This window comes from Primulina tabacum, chromosome 17, assembly GCF_025594145.1.
Source record: "Primulina tabacum isolate GXHZ01 chromosome 17, ASM2559414v2, whole genome shotgun sequence".
Lineage (NCBI taxonomy): Eukaryota > Viridiplantae > Streptophyta > Magnoliopsida > Lamiales > Gesneriaceae > Primulina > Primulina tabacum.
Genome location: NC_134566.1, coordinates 13,388,222 through 13,403,139, shown reverse-complemented (window position 1 = coordinate 13,403,139; position 14,918 = coordinate 13,388,222). Strand labels below are relative to the sequence as shown.

At 37.2% G+C, this 14,918-nt stretch overlaps 1 protein-coding gene across 1 annotated transcript in view; it reads right to left on the bottom strand.

Moving 5' to 3' along the window:
- The window catches only part of LOC142531271 (uncharacterized), a 39,396-nt gene extending 25,078 nt beyond the window's left edge, over window positions 1–14,318 (bottom strand). Inside the window, exons 1-13 of the mRNA XM_075637370.1 lie at window positions 13,988–14,318; window positions 12,695–13,064; window positions 12,117–12,271; window positions 11,481–11,720; window positions 10,683–10,792; window positions 10,503–10,580; window positions 10,321–10,427; window positions 9,488–9,582; window positions 9,269–9,405; window positions 8,694–8,797; window positions 8,550–8,627; window positions 8,322–8,400; window positions 6,283–6,454 (exon numbers count right to left, since the gene is read on the bottom strand). Coding sequence (XP_075493485.1) covers window positions 6,283–6,454; window positions 8,322–8,400; window positions 8,550–8,627; window positions 8,694–8,797; window positions 9,269–9,405; window positions 9,488–9,582; window positions 10,321–10,427; window positions 10,503–10,580; window positions 10,683–10,792; window positions 11,481–11,720; window positions 12,117–12,271; window positions 12,695–13,050 — 1,711 coding nt within the window. The 5' untranslated portion in view covers window positions 13,051–13,064; window positions 13,988–14,318. The remainder of the gene's footprint in view (window positions 1–6,282; window positions 6,455–8,321; window positions 8,401–8,549; window positions 8,628–8,693; window positions 8,798–9,268; window positions 9,406–9,487; window positions 9,583–10,320; window positions 10,428–10,502; window positions 10,581–10,682; window positions 10,793–11,480; window positions 11,721–12,116; window positions 12,272–12,694; window positions 13,065–13,987) is intronic.
- Window positions 14,319–14,918: the final 600 nt, after the last annotated feature.

The window sequence follows — 14,918 nt, the reverse complement described above, 5'->3', positions numbered from 1 at the left end:
CCCAAATTTGACCTTCTGAAGCACAAAGATAAACTAGCAGTACCTTTCAAATACCTCAGAATCCATTTAACTGCTTCCCAGTGCTGTTTCCCTGGATTGCTCATAAACCTGCTCACAACTCCCACTGCATGTGCTATGTCTGGTCTAGTGCACACCATTGCATACATGAGGCTTCCGACAGCAGAAGCATAAGGAACCTTATTCATATAAGCCTGCTCCTGCTTCGTCGATGGTGATTGTGCTTTGGTTAGTTTGAAATGACTAGCCAAAGGAGTACTCACAGATTTAGCTTCATCCATATTAAATCTGCTAACCACTTTTTTCACGTACTCTTCTTGAGATAACTTCAAGAATCCATTCACCCGGTCTCTTAAGATCCTCATTCCAAATATTTGCTTTGCAGCACCCAAATCCTTCATGGCAAATTTCTTTGATAAATCTTTCTTGAGTTTATCAATTTCTTCCAGACAAGCTCCAGCTATCAGCATATCATCTACATATAGCAGTAGTATGATATAAGAACCGTCAAACTTTTTCACATAACAGCAGTGATCAGCTTACCTTAGGAAACCATTATTACTCATGAATCCGTCAAACTTCTTGTACCACTGTCTTGGAGCTTGTTTGAGACCATACAAGCTCTTCTGAAGTTTGCACACCATTTTCTCTTTTCCCAGTACTTCAAATCCCTGTGGCCTGTTTCATATAAATTTCTTCATCTAGGTCACCGTGAAGAAACGCAGTCTTTACATCCAACTGCTCCAAATGTAAATCTTCTTTCGCCACTAGTCCAAGTACAGTCCTGGTAGTGGTTAATTTAACCACCGGAGAGAAAATCTCGGTGTAATCAATTCCTTCCCGTTGTTGGAAGCCTTTTACAACAAGTCTTGCCTTGTACCGCTTGCTACCATCATGCTCTTCTTTTAACCGGTACACCCACTTGTTATGTAACGCCTTTTTGCCTTGCGGAAGTTCTGTCAACTCCCACGTCTGATTGGATGACAGTGAATCCATCTCATCTTCCATGGCCAACTCCCACTTGGTTGAATCATCATTTTGCATTGTCTCTTCATATGTCTCCGGTTCACCTTTGTCTGTCAGCAAAATATAGTGAAGTGCAGGGGAGTATCTTTCAGGTGGTCTAATGGTTCTCAAAGATCTCCTGAGTTCAATCATCGGAGTTTGTGGGTCATCATCTTGTGCAGTTTCTTCTTCATTTTCCTGGTTACTGGTTTTCAATTCATTCACAGGAATATATGTCAATGGCACTTCATTAGTCTTCTTGACTTCAGGACATTCATCTCCAGCTCCAATGTCTGACTTGTCCTTGTACAGAAGTTGCTCATTAAATATTACATCCCTGCTCCGAATGATCTTCCGATTTTGGTCATCCCAGAAATGATAACCAAACTCATTATTTCCATAACCAATAAAGAAGTACTTCTTTGATTTCGGATCAAGTTTTGTTCTGCTTGCTGAATCAATATGAACATAGGATAGACATCCAACACTTTCAAGAAAGAAAGGTTTACTTCTTTGTCGCTCCAAACCTCTTCGGGAATTTTGTAGTCCAGTGGTACCGAAGGTCCTCTGTTGATCAGATATGCGACAGTGTTAACAGCATCAGCCCAGAATGATTTTGGCAATCCAGAATGCAATCTCATGCTCCTTGCGCGTTCATTCAAGGTCCTGTTCATCCTTTCAGCTACACCATTCTGTTGAGGTGTACCAGGAATGGTTTTCTCCATATTGATCCCGTTCTGTGCACGATATTTCTTGAACTCATCATCTTCATATTCTCCACCATTGTCAGACCGTAAGCACTTCACCTCAAGTTGGTCTCATTTTCCACCATGGCTTTCCACCTTTTAAAGGTTTCGTAAACATCAGATTTATTTTTTAGAAAATAAACCCAAACTTTTCTACTCGAATCGTCAATGAATGTGACATAGTATCTCGAGCCTCCAAGGGATGTCACAGGAGATGGTCCCCATACATCAGTATGAACCAGCTCCAACTTTGCTGCTTTCGGTTCTCTACCGCCTTTTGAAAAACTCACTTTCTTCTGCTTTCCAAAGATACAGCTTTCACATAGTTGGTGTTCAACAGTCTTTAATCCTGGTAGCTTTCCTTTTGACACCAACATCTTCATTCCCTTCTCACACATATGTCCAAGTCTATAATGCCATAGACTTGAATTGGCTCCAGCATCCACAGCTGCTAATGTGTCTCTACAACTGGAAGTCATATACAGTGTTCCAGTTTTCTTTCCTCGAGCAACAATCATGGCTCCTTTGTTCACTTTCCAGGAACCATCAACGAAGGTCGCATTGTGGCCTTCATCATCGAGCTGTCCCACCGAGATCAGATTGCGTGTCAATTTTGGTACATGCCTGACTTTGTTGATTTTCCAGACAGATCTATTTGACATCTTCATCCGTACATCACCCATACCAACAATTTCCAAGGGTTTTCCATCAGCTACGAAAACTTTTCCGTAATCGCCAGCGATGTAATTATCAAATACATCGCGGTCACCAGTGGTATGAAACGAAGCTCCCGAGTCCATAACCCAAGAATCAACAGGGCTTTCCATGGATAATAGCAGAGCATCATGTACTTCCTCAGTGACAGTATTGGCATTATTCTTCATTGATCTGCAGTTCTTTTTCATGTGACCAGTCTCACCACAGCTCCAGCACTTCATATTCTTTTCAAGGATGTTTTTGTCTTTTCCATTTCTTGATTTGGATCTACCGCGCTATCGGTTGGAACTCCTTTCACCACTTCTGCCTCTTCCTCTGTTATCAAGATTAGGAGCAGATCTCGATGATGTTGCTTCACCCGAGTCTTTCCTGCGAACTTCTTCAGCAAGGATTTGATCTCTAACATCAGTGAGTTGTAGTTTCCCTTTTCCAACAGAGTTGCTAACCGCTGCCCGCATCGGTTCCCAATTGTCTGGTAAAGACGCCAGAAGAATAAGTGCCCGAATCTCATCATCAAATTTGACGTCCACCGATGTCAGTTGAGAGACAATCGTGTTGAATTCATTTATGTGTTTTGTCACCGAAGCACCTTCTCCCATCTTCAAGTTGAATAACTTCTTCATGAGATGTACTTGTTGTTTGCTGATGGCTTCTCGTACATGTCTGACAGAATGGTCATCATCTCCTCCGCTGGTTTTGGCCTCCGCCACGTTATGCGCCACGTTCTTTGTTAGGGTCAATCGTATGACACCTAAAATATGTCGGTCAAGAAGCTCCCAATCATTATCCTCCATCTTTTCCGGTTTCTTTCCTGATAGAGGTTGATGCAACTTCTTACTGTACAGATAATCTCTTATCTGTAACCGCCAGAACGAAAAATCTGTTCCGTCGAACTTGTTGATTCCTGGTCCCGATCCATCATCTCCGGCCATCACTTCTCTAGCCTTAGCAAAAAATCTAAAAAAATTTTTCTGATGTGGAAGATCAGATAAAACTGCAACCACAGAGCATACTCAGAATTCTTAAGAATTTTCACAACAAGGCTCTGATACCAGTTGTTGGGGAATTATCCCGAAGCGATGCCGATCACGATGATAATATAGTGCCGAAAAATTGCGGAATAAAATAATCAACAATGACACAAAGATTTACGTGGTTCACCCAAGATAGGCTACGTCCACGGAGCTACTGCAGATCTTTTATAACAGGAGAAATATTACAACAAGTGTATACAATAATACACTAAATATCTCACACTCCCAATCCGAGTATAACCGAGAAAATATTTTCTCTAACTCACACAAGAGAACACTCAATACTCAAATACTCTCTCTATTTTTCGAAGCTTTGTAATTGCTTCTGTTTTTGGGATATCTTTTACAATGTAAAATATGCATGTATTTATAGATGAAATTTTCCCGTATGAACGAAAGAAACCAATTTCCTCTCCTGCCAAGTTTGACGCTGTTTTTTGTTGACAAAGTCCATGTGCAATTTTCTACTCATTAATGAAGGTGGCCCTCTCACCTAACACCTATAGCTATAAGAAAAGGTGTCAGGTAAAAATTTTTATCTCAGCGTGCCTATAGCTACAAGAAAGGGTGAGATTCTGCACTCAACATCTCATCTCTGATTTTCTTGTATTCAGTTTTGTCTTACTCATCTATGCATTTACTTCAAAGTTGTCTCATGTCATAATCCCCACGATTATTCAAGAAGCCCTTGATGCACCTGAATGGCTAACAGCTGTCCTTGAAGAAATAAGAGCCTTAAAGTAAATAATACATGGAAGTTGGTGGAGTTTCCACAAGGAAAGAACGCCATAGAGTGTAAATGGGTGTTCACAGTCAAATACAAAACAGATGGATCCATTGAAAGATACAAAGCACAATAGGTGGCAAGAGAATTTACTCAGACCTATGAGATTGATTACACTGAAACATTTGCTCAAGTTGCCAAGCTCGATACAGTTCGTGTCATCTATCATTAACAACTAATCTTGATTGGCCTCTACATCAACTTGATATAAAAAATGCCTTTGTCAACAATGAACTCGAGGAAGAAGCCTACACAAGCCAACCTCCGGGTTTTGAAGAAACCCTGGAAGATGGAAACTCGACAAGTCTTTGTATGGGCTAAAGCAGGCTCCACGCGCTTGGTTTGATAGATTCTCCAAGGCCATAAAAACTAAATATATTTGTATATGTATAGGGATAGGTACACCACGAGCTCTTTGTAAAACACTATGAGAAAGGAATTAGTGTCCTCATAATATATGTCGATGACATAATTCTTTTTTCAGAGATGACAATCAAGAAATGGAGGATGTTAAACTTATGATGGCAAAGGAGTTAGAAGTAAAAGATCTTGGAACCATAAAGTACTTTCTAGGGACGGAAATTGCAAGAAGCAAGAAAAGTATCTATGTTTCCCAAAGAAAGTACACTCTCGATCTATTGGAACAAACAAACATGTTGGGTGGAAACCGAGTAGGACACCAGTTGAACAAGGGAATGAAAGAAAAATGTTGGAAGGTACACTAGTGGATCCTGGAAGATATCAACATCTTGTTGGGAAATTTATCGATCTCTCTCCCAGAAATTGCCTTCACAGTGAGTCTTGTAACTCGATACATGCACGCACTTTGTTGAGGTCATTTGAATGTAGTATATAGAATCTTGAGGTACTTGAAACAAAATCTCGGGAGAGGTCTTTTATAAGCAAAGAATGATGATCGAAGAGTAAGAAGATTCACCGATGCAGATTGGGCAAGCTCAATCACAGATCGAAAATCAACATCAAGGTACTGCACTATGGTATGGAGAAATCTTGTAACATGGCGTAGTAAAATACAGTCTATGGTTACAATAAGTAGTATAGAAGCAGAATACAGGGCTATGGCACATGGAGTTTGTGAACTTACCTGGGTAAAAATTGTGATGCAGGAATTAAAAATCAAATGTGAAAGTCCAATTCGACTATATTGTAATAAGTCTACCATTAGCGTAGCTCACAATCAAGTGCATCGTGATCGAACTAAACACGTTGAAGTAGATCGACAGTTCAAGAAGAAGCTAGATGGAAATGTTTTCAGAATTTAATATGTTTCTACCACTCATCAACTCGCGGACATCGTCACAAAAGGACTTTCGGAGCAAACTCATGAGCTCCTTGTACGCAAGCTTGGTATCTCCAACATCTATATGGTATCTTCAACATCTATGACGAGCTTGAAGGGAAGTGTAGATTAGTATCAAATATATTTTGTAATCTTTAATTTTAATCTAGTTGATTTGATAAGCTAGCAGTATTTTTAATTTGGTAGGATAATATTCTGCAGTTCCTTAATTCTTGGGATATACAATGTATATTTAAAGATGTAATCCGACTCATAAAATAATATACGAGAAATTCTCCTTTGTTCTTCTTTCCATACATCTTTGTTGGAAATTTACAAATTTTGGATCATTGAGAATAGATGTACAATTGGCATCGATTGTTGCACTAGAACACTACCACAACGAGCAAAGATTATAGTAACAATGATCATTAGCTAAAAGTGCAAATAATTTCTAATCTAATAAAATCTAAGTAACTGATATGCGACTATTAGCTCAATAAAAAAGAGCCCCTATAGGCAAGGATGCAGATTAAGCCTAATCCGAATATTAACTTTATGCAGTTGCACAAAACAAAAAGTAACAGTCCCAGCACATAACCTGTACAGTGCCAGCTCAATGTTAAACGGTTAAACATAAGCCAATGCACAATAAATTTTCCATATGCAGAAAAATACCCATGATAGCAGCAAGCACAAAACGATTATCCAGGCTCCATACAATCATATTAACTCCACGAGGAGTTGGAAGAAATCTCTGGCGTGGACCTCCTCGAGGAGGTTGGGGAGGCATTGGTGGAGGAGGAACCTTAAGATGATATGCCCGAACCCAACGTCCAATTTTCCTCCCCTGGAATAAAGAAATGTTAGCAACAGATAGAACAATTGTTGATTACTTCTAACAGTGACATGTCCAAGTGGAAATTGTAAGAGAGAGTACAATTAGAAATTTATACTACTGAAAACAGATGGAATGTCATGCTGAAAACAGATGGAATGTAAAGCGCTTTCTTTCGTATAATAGGACTAACTCTTAATATATTTACTAGACCTTATTGCCCTCATTATAACAGCAAAAAATATACTAATTTTAGGTAAAAATTTGGCCAACCTTCAAATATTGCTGTTAAGACAAGGGGGATGATACGAAATCAATTTATCAAACGCAAGCAAGATCTTCAAAAGGAAAAGAGTTTATGCCACTGATCACAGAGGAACCAAGATAGAAGAATTATCTGAGGAAAACATGTGATGGGAGTTTATATTTGAAAACTGCATATTCAAAATGGGTTTCAAATAGAGTTCAGAATACATCATCTTCCTTGGACACAGTTCCGTACTTAAGCAGTAAAGCAGAAATAATTATGTAGGTGATGCTTCTTGGAAGCTTGTTAGGAGTGGTGTTTTATGCATATTTAATTTAAAGATGCAACAGTTTCAAGTGGCACACATACGAAAGTTATTTTATAATTTCAAATACTAGTCTGTGTTATGCATCTTTGCCCGTCAAAATCATCAAAAATATTGATTTAGCACTGAAAATAGAAAGTGAAAACGACCTTATGATAAATTAAATATATGTTCCACGTGACATAAACTCATAAAATATGATACAAATCCAGCAAGTAGTTCAGCATATGTAAACAGCTGATCATTAAAATGAACAAGGCGTGGATGCTTCCCTTTTCAGTGACCAACTACATAGTAAGATGTAATTAATTTTGTTGTAAAAATACGAGAAGCGGAATTGAGGAAATCTAAACTGGCAACAAATACTGAAACCAGCTACCACATTCCTATATTTATTTAGTTGAATTGAACAGAATTATCCATTTGAGAATATCGAGGAAGATAGTCCAATAAGAGCCAATATGATTCACTTTAAAAGGCTAACGCAGCCTTAAATTAAAAGGCAGTAAAAAATGGAACTCACTGCAAAAAGTAAACAGAAGTACTTGGTTGAATGTAAAAGAGAAGATTACACTGCTAGGTTCAAAACAAAAGGGATAAAATTACTTGTGCTTAAAGTGAGGACTAAAATGTGTGGGGGCTAGATTTTAAGCATCTAATCGACGATGAAACATCTACCATTTACTCTAATATATTTAATCCACCCAAAAGAGTGGGGGTTTTGGCCCGACGTAACCCGTATATTTCATTACTCAAAATCACAAGAGGAAAACACCACAGCACAGAAATAAACTACAGAAATTGGTAACATAAATGAGCCAAGGATTTTATGGGGACAAATAAAAATTTGGATCCAAGATATGACGGGTATAAATGAGACTGAATATATATTTATATAAATGAACAAACTGTGATAAAAAATTTTGATAAACATGCAGGGGTAGATTAGGGGGCATTTACTTTTCTAGCCTTGATCAATTTTTCATTTTGAAAAATGAGTCTCTCTAGTGTGTTTCAATACAATTGGGGAATGTCATCTAATTGTCTTCGAAAAAGGTTGATTGAGTCTAAATAAAAAAAATATCCAATAAATTAGAGACAAATCACACAGGTTATTGCCAATCTCTAATTTATCATTAGCACTATTGGCAATAACTCTAATAAGTGTGATTCATTAATAGCATGTATCAAATAGATCAGCAGTATGCTAACAATATGAACTCTCGCTTGCATATATAAGCATTTACGTAAAGTGAATTTTTAACCAAGTAGCAAGCATTTGATTTTACATGCCATGAAGAACTAACATGAGATCTCAGAGATTTAGGTGTCCAAATAATTGCACTGCCATCACGCGAACAAGTAACAATGTTGTTATGCCCAAACCTGAGATTGTCAAAAAGCACGAACCATTAACAGATTGTAACACAAACGGCTTGGCTAGGCTAGTGTCTTAAAGCTGAACGAGTGAAGCAAAATATCCACAGTCGATTGACAGTAGTTAAGTAATGCACATTCTTGAAGGAACAACAGACCAGGAATTTTTAAATTTTGAGATGCTATCCTCGCAGAAGGAATCAGATGATGATGAACGTGAACCCACAGCACAGCCACTGCACAAAAGTATCAGATTAGAACATGACAAATTTTTCAAGGTATGAAGAGAATTACATACTGACCTGAACTGAACATAATTGACATCATTCTCATGGCCAGCTAGAATATCGATTTCATGGCTTGGTTGTTCAGGATCAACTGTACTGGGTTTGCAAGCATTCCACACCTGCAAACAAATAATGATTTCTTTGATGCTCACCAATAGTAAAGAATTACACATAGAACAATTTAAGAAGCATGAATCACCACATTGGTGCAAGCTTTCTATGAGCAGAAAAATTGCGATACATTTCCAAAATAACATGGTTCAAACGAACGCAAGGTACTAATACCATACATAAGAACTTTTATTTGGTATGATAATGACCTGATTAATAAAATAATAGTCATAAAGGTGCTGCGAAAGCTTTCCCCACAATGGGTCTTACCCACCTCAACTACGAATTCCGCTCGGGAACAAGAGGCCTAGATTAAAAAAGACTATTGGTTTCATAGTAGTGCTTACTAGTTAGCAAATTCCAACGTTTTACCAAGAAAGAATAAAATCGAGAAGTTTATAATCCTGTTTATTATTTAACACCAATGTGTAGTTTGTAGTCCATGCATAAAGCCTAAACAACTGCGTAAATATTCATACCCTAGCAAAAGTATCAGAACTCCCAGTAACAAAAACTGTTCCATTAGCATTATATGCACAACATAATATTTGATGGCATGGAAATGTAGTGTTCGATGATGTACTAGCTGTAGCTGAAGGTAAACCACTGTTCTTTCCTGCATCAACATAGACATATCAAAGTCCCCAATAAATGAAAGCAACCATAGCAGGCTAGACAATCGTAAGACACCACTTTACCAGCAGTAGCATCAGCTGGCTTTGGCAGGTAAACACGAGGACTGCATTGAGAGTATCTAGCATCCCAGATCCGGCAAGTCCCATCGTCAGATGACCTATTGATGTGAAAAGATATTTATGCAAAAAAGTTAACCTTCAATACTAGCTCCAAGGAACAACAAGAACTATCCACGGCAAATAGTCAAGTCCTGAAAGAGCCTAGCAGTCGGCATTCAATGAATATGATGCCATACGGAATCAAAATTCCCAGTGTAATACTATATTATAAACACCCAGCTAACCACCAAAAACTTAAATAATACTCTATGAGAATAGGTAATAGTATTTTATGAATTTCAAAAAAGTTTCTAAACATAAGAATATTTGAATCACTATAATAATGAAAAAGTAAGAGCAAGCCTGGAGCGAAGGAATAAAAGGACAGGAATGGCTGATGGTCAAATTTTGTTACAGTAGCATCCTATAATGTTGCAAAAGTCCAAATGTATAGACAAACCACCCGTTGCATCACAAATACGACTAGTCACAAGTCGTAAAGGAAAATACGAAAATTCAGATCACTTTATAGAAACCTTTGACCTCCCACTCTCTGTCTTGTGGTAATAAGTCATTTGGTATCAGGTAGTACAAATCATTTCTTTCGCATAAGAAAACATCTAAACACAACAATTGTGAATCAATGCCTCTTATATTAGTGTTCGACAGCTCTAACCAACATTCCGCAAGCCACAAAAGTGTATATTTTTCAGATATTTCAAGAAACCTTAGAGGAAACACTGAATCAAACTAAAAATATATACGAAACATTGATCAAAGTCAAATATGAGGCTCACGATAAGAGCTGGAAGGGAGTGCTAGTCCTGGGACTAAAGGCAATGGCAGTAACAGCTCCAGTGTGTCCACGAAGTACTGAAATGGGCATCCCATCAGGCAAGCGCCACTGCAAGAGATGACCATTTAGTTACTGAAATTCCAAAAAAGCTAATTTTCATGTTTGTGGGCAAGAGAATCTCACAACACGAATACTGTAGTCATTTGATGCAGAGGCCACTAAAGCATTGTTGGAACTAACAGATAGATCCGTGATGTCACCCTTGTAAAAATTAGAAGGAGATAAAACAATAAGCCCTTGAGAAGGAGAACAAACATTTTCCAGAACATACGACAAATGTTAAATCCACACAATAAAACTTACTTCATGCCCGCGGCAGCTAGCAAGACATAATGCAGTTTCCATTGACCAAATCTTGACCAAACGATCATCCGATCCAGTAATCACGTAGCGACCAGATCGATCAAAAATTGCTACAAATTCAAAAGAAAGTGTGCAGCTAACCATTATACAAGCAATAATTAAAGTAGAAGAATGTATCATGGTGTAACATAGAGCAAACTAGGGGTGCAAGTGAGTCAAGCCGCTCGTGAGTAGCTCGTGATCAACTCGGTCAAAACTCGACTCGAGCTAGATTAACAGAGATCAAGTTGAGTTCCACTTATTTGTAATCAAATATCTAGCGAGCTACTTGAGTACTAACTACATATGTATATATTATGTAGAAGTATGAAAAATAAGGGATATTTTTGTTAATATATACCCAACTTCGAGCTTGAGATCTATATTCTAGAATTCAGACTTTTGAGCTTTTCGAGCTTGAGTAACTTGAAATATAGACAAACCGAGCTCGTGCTTGAAATGGATTACTAGATCGAGTTCGAGCTCGAGAAGACAAAAATTAAATCGAGTCGAACTCGAGTAGTATGATACTCAAACTCGACTCGGGCTCGTGTGCACTCGTAGAGCATACTAGATGGCACAACCGACAAAATTTTAGGACTAAGGGAGGACGATATTTACCTAACAGATGCTCGTTCTATTACTAGAAGATGTTTGCCAATTGACATTGAATTTCTTATACTACATCAAATGCATGGATTCATAGAAATTTAAGCCTTTCAAATTCTGGATTTTTTACTTGTCTTCATTATATCTTACCACAATAGACAGCATCCCTATGTCCTCTTAGCTTCTTTATATTTTGCATCTTTTGCACCATAGTTGATGGCTTTGCAATGGCATAGCATGCAAAACGAATGGATGGAGCTCTATGGTGTTTTGAAAAGCCACCTCCAAGTTCCCTTAAACTTAACCCTCGAACCTGATCAGCTAGCAAATGAGGCCAGCGGAAGTAAGATGGTAAACTCCTCATTTGCTTGTTTACTTTATTTTTGTCACCTGTGTGTCATAATATACAACAGTTTAGATATAGATCTTAGGTTTTTGGATTCACAACTTGCGAAAAATTCAAAAAAAACAAAGAGTCTCGTGACTTGTTGCTAGTGGCTGAGGGACTGAAATCAGATAAAATTGCAACTTCAGATTTTATCATATAACTTTATACTGTATCTGCCAAAACATTCTCATCTCTGCCCAGGCAGGGCGGAAGATAAACAACTATTCAAACTACTGGTTATGAGATTCGAGATTTTAGTAGACAACTTACTTTCATACAGCCATTTCATATAGTATCTCAATACCTGTCACTGTGACCAGACATAAAAGCCATATTTTTTTTCAACAAAATCTAATGAATGGAAAAATAAATATAATATAGCATATGAAAACTCATACATGGCAGCAAAGAAAAGGAACCAGTTCCAAGTAGCGTAGGAACATCAGTGGCACTTGGAGCTGTTCTTCCAACCACACACCGTAATGGAAGGCATTGAGTCAGCATGACCTGTTTAAAAAGCTTCACCAAGTGATCCTTTTCAACATGAGAGTACCTGTCAAATTAGAATGCAGTCACATTCAATTCAATGAAACTTGTTGCAAGAGGAAACAAAATCCATTGCCCATTTGACATAATACTTCACAACTAAAAGTAAAATATCCAGAGCTGAAACCAATTTGGTCAAAGACAGACTTTGGAAGACCCTCCCACTTTTGATAACTATAGCCTTCAGTAAACCCAAAATGAACAAACATACAGTGATATAAACACCCCTAAAATAAATTGTCAGGAATCGGGAAAAGGAAACCTTAAGACACTTACTTATGAAACATGGGGAACATTTTCTTTTACCAACAGTAAAGAACAACCAATTCACAGTCAGATGGAAAAGAAAAGCACAATGCAGCCCTGACCCCTAAGCATTAAAATTTCAATCTTCAGTTCTAATACTCACACGAAAGTAACAAACTTATACCTTCCAACCAAATTGTTATAATTTAGAGGCACAGAGTTTCCAAAATTGCTTTCATCCCCAACTACAGCATCACTTCTTGAAAACGAAGCATGATATCTTCTCGGTAAGAGATCATGCTCCAAAAGTTCATCCCAAAGTTTCCCAAAAGTGTTTTGGCATGGCCCAGCTGATAGAAAATGCATAATCAGAAAGTAAATTTCTCGAAGGTCGACATCTACATCAATGGCACCAGCATGATCTGCAGGCTCCTCGCAAACTTCCATCGGAGACTTTGCATGAACCTTGTTGATGAAATTTATTGTGCCCACATTCACGGAAGGCATATCACTAAACGAGGAACACTTCCTAAAGTCCATAATTTGTGTACAATCTGAAACAGTAGAAACAGTTAGAAAAAGGAAGTGTTCCAGCTTATCGCAACAAAATGGAAGAAACGGCAGGATAGACATGATCCATTTCATAAGAAAATGAAAAGCTAAGCTCGAAAAAGCCACATAATCAGAGGGTTCTGATGAGAAAGTGCATTGCTCAAAGGCAAATATTCCATGTTCTAAGGCAAAGACTGAGTATGCCTAGGATGAGCATGGACATATTCATACTTAATGCAGAATGTGTCATCATAGAACATAAAAAAGGGCTTAAATACACATAAATAGAGCGCAATACAAAGTTATTTCAAGTATAATCATAAAAATAAATTAGTGCCTTTCAACTTCATGAGATAAACTAAGATCCGTAACTCGTCACATAAAAATACAAGCTTAAAAAATACATGTGGATAATGCTAACGCAGGCAGTCAAAATGTGTCAGCTGTGTGCCGTAGCAAAAATTATCAACATAACAACTAAAAAGTTCAACCAGAAAACCCAGCAAAAGTTAGTTCACGCTGAGTAACATAAAAAAGTTGTAAGCCCGCTGAGTTAATTTGTTACATTTCAGGGTCCATCAAATGTAAACAAACGTTAAAATCACGTTAGCGTACAAGTGTAATTCCTCCACAGCTCTTCGCGTCATAGAATCCGTATCCAGTATGCCTACAATGGGTTCACTTTCATAACTAAAATGAGCACCCCAGACTGTATAATTCACCAATTTAATTTAACAAGGACCGGAGTTCAATCACGATAAGTATATTTACAGTGCTAGCTCAACAAAAGGAAACAATATAAAAATAGAGATCTAAACGAAAAAGAAACGACCCCCAAGCTTCCATTAAATCCCCATAGAATGGGCAATAAACCAAAATTAGAAACGAACTGGGTCTTACAAACCAATATAAATAAGTTGCTTACGGGTAAAGATTCGATATTTTCTTCAGGTTCCACCGCAAAAAAAGCACCAAACACCTCAAACTTCGACGAAGCGAAAGAAGAATCGTTGGTAGATTATTTTTTTACCAAAATCGCAGCTGAAAATGGAGGGAATAATATCTTTCAAGGCAAACGGGCCTCAGGTTTTGCTCCCCGAAATAGTGCGAGAGAATATATATATATATATATATATAGTCTACAAAAACAAGAAATTTGACATTGAAACTTTGAGTGCCCGTTGATTTACACAGTTTTTCGTAATCAAGAATTGACTCTACACGAAAGTGGCGAACAATATAATTTCGATGTTAAAATACCAAAATATTCATCACAAAAACTTTCTAATTATATATTCAATAAATCAAAAAAAAAATATTTGTAATTTAAAAAAAAATTAAGATTTTATTGGTATGGATATTAAAGAATTATTAATTAAGAGTTAACATTACTTCAACGAAAATTATTTAAATGGGGATAGTTGAATAGAAGGTTGTTCAACCAAATAAATTTTTTAAACAAGAATCTTATAGTTCGAAATAATTTTGTCTCAAATTTTAATATTTTGAGTTTCTAATATCAAAATAAGTAGAATGGGTGATTAAAATTAAATTTTTATTACAAATATATTTTTATATAAAACTTTTTAGAGTAGGTCTCTTGTGAGACAGTCTCACGAATCTTTATCTGTGACACGGGTAACCCTATCGATATTCACAATAAAAAGTTATACTCTTAGCATAAAAAGTAATACTTTTTCATGGATGACCCAAATAAGATATTCGTCTCACAAAATACGACTCGTGAGACCGCCTCACATAAGTTTTTGCCAACTTTTTAAAGTGAATTACTAATAATTTTGTTAAATAAAACTTTTATCAAATACATCTTAACAATACAAGATACTATTAGTCAA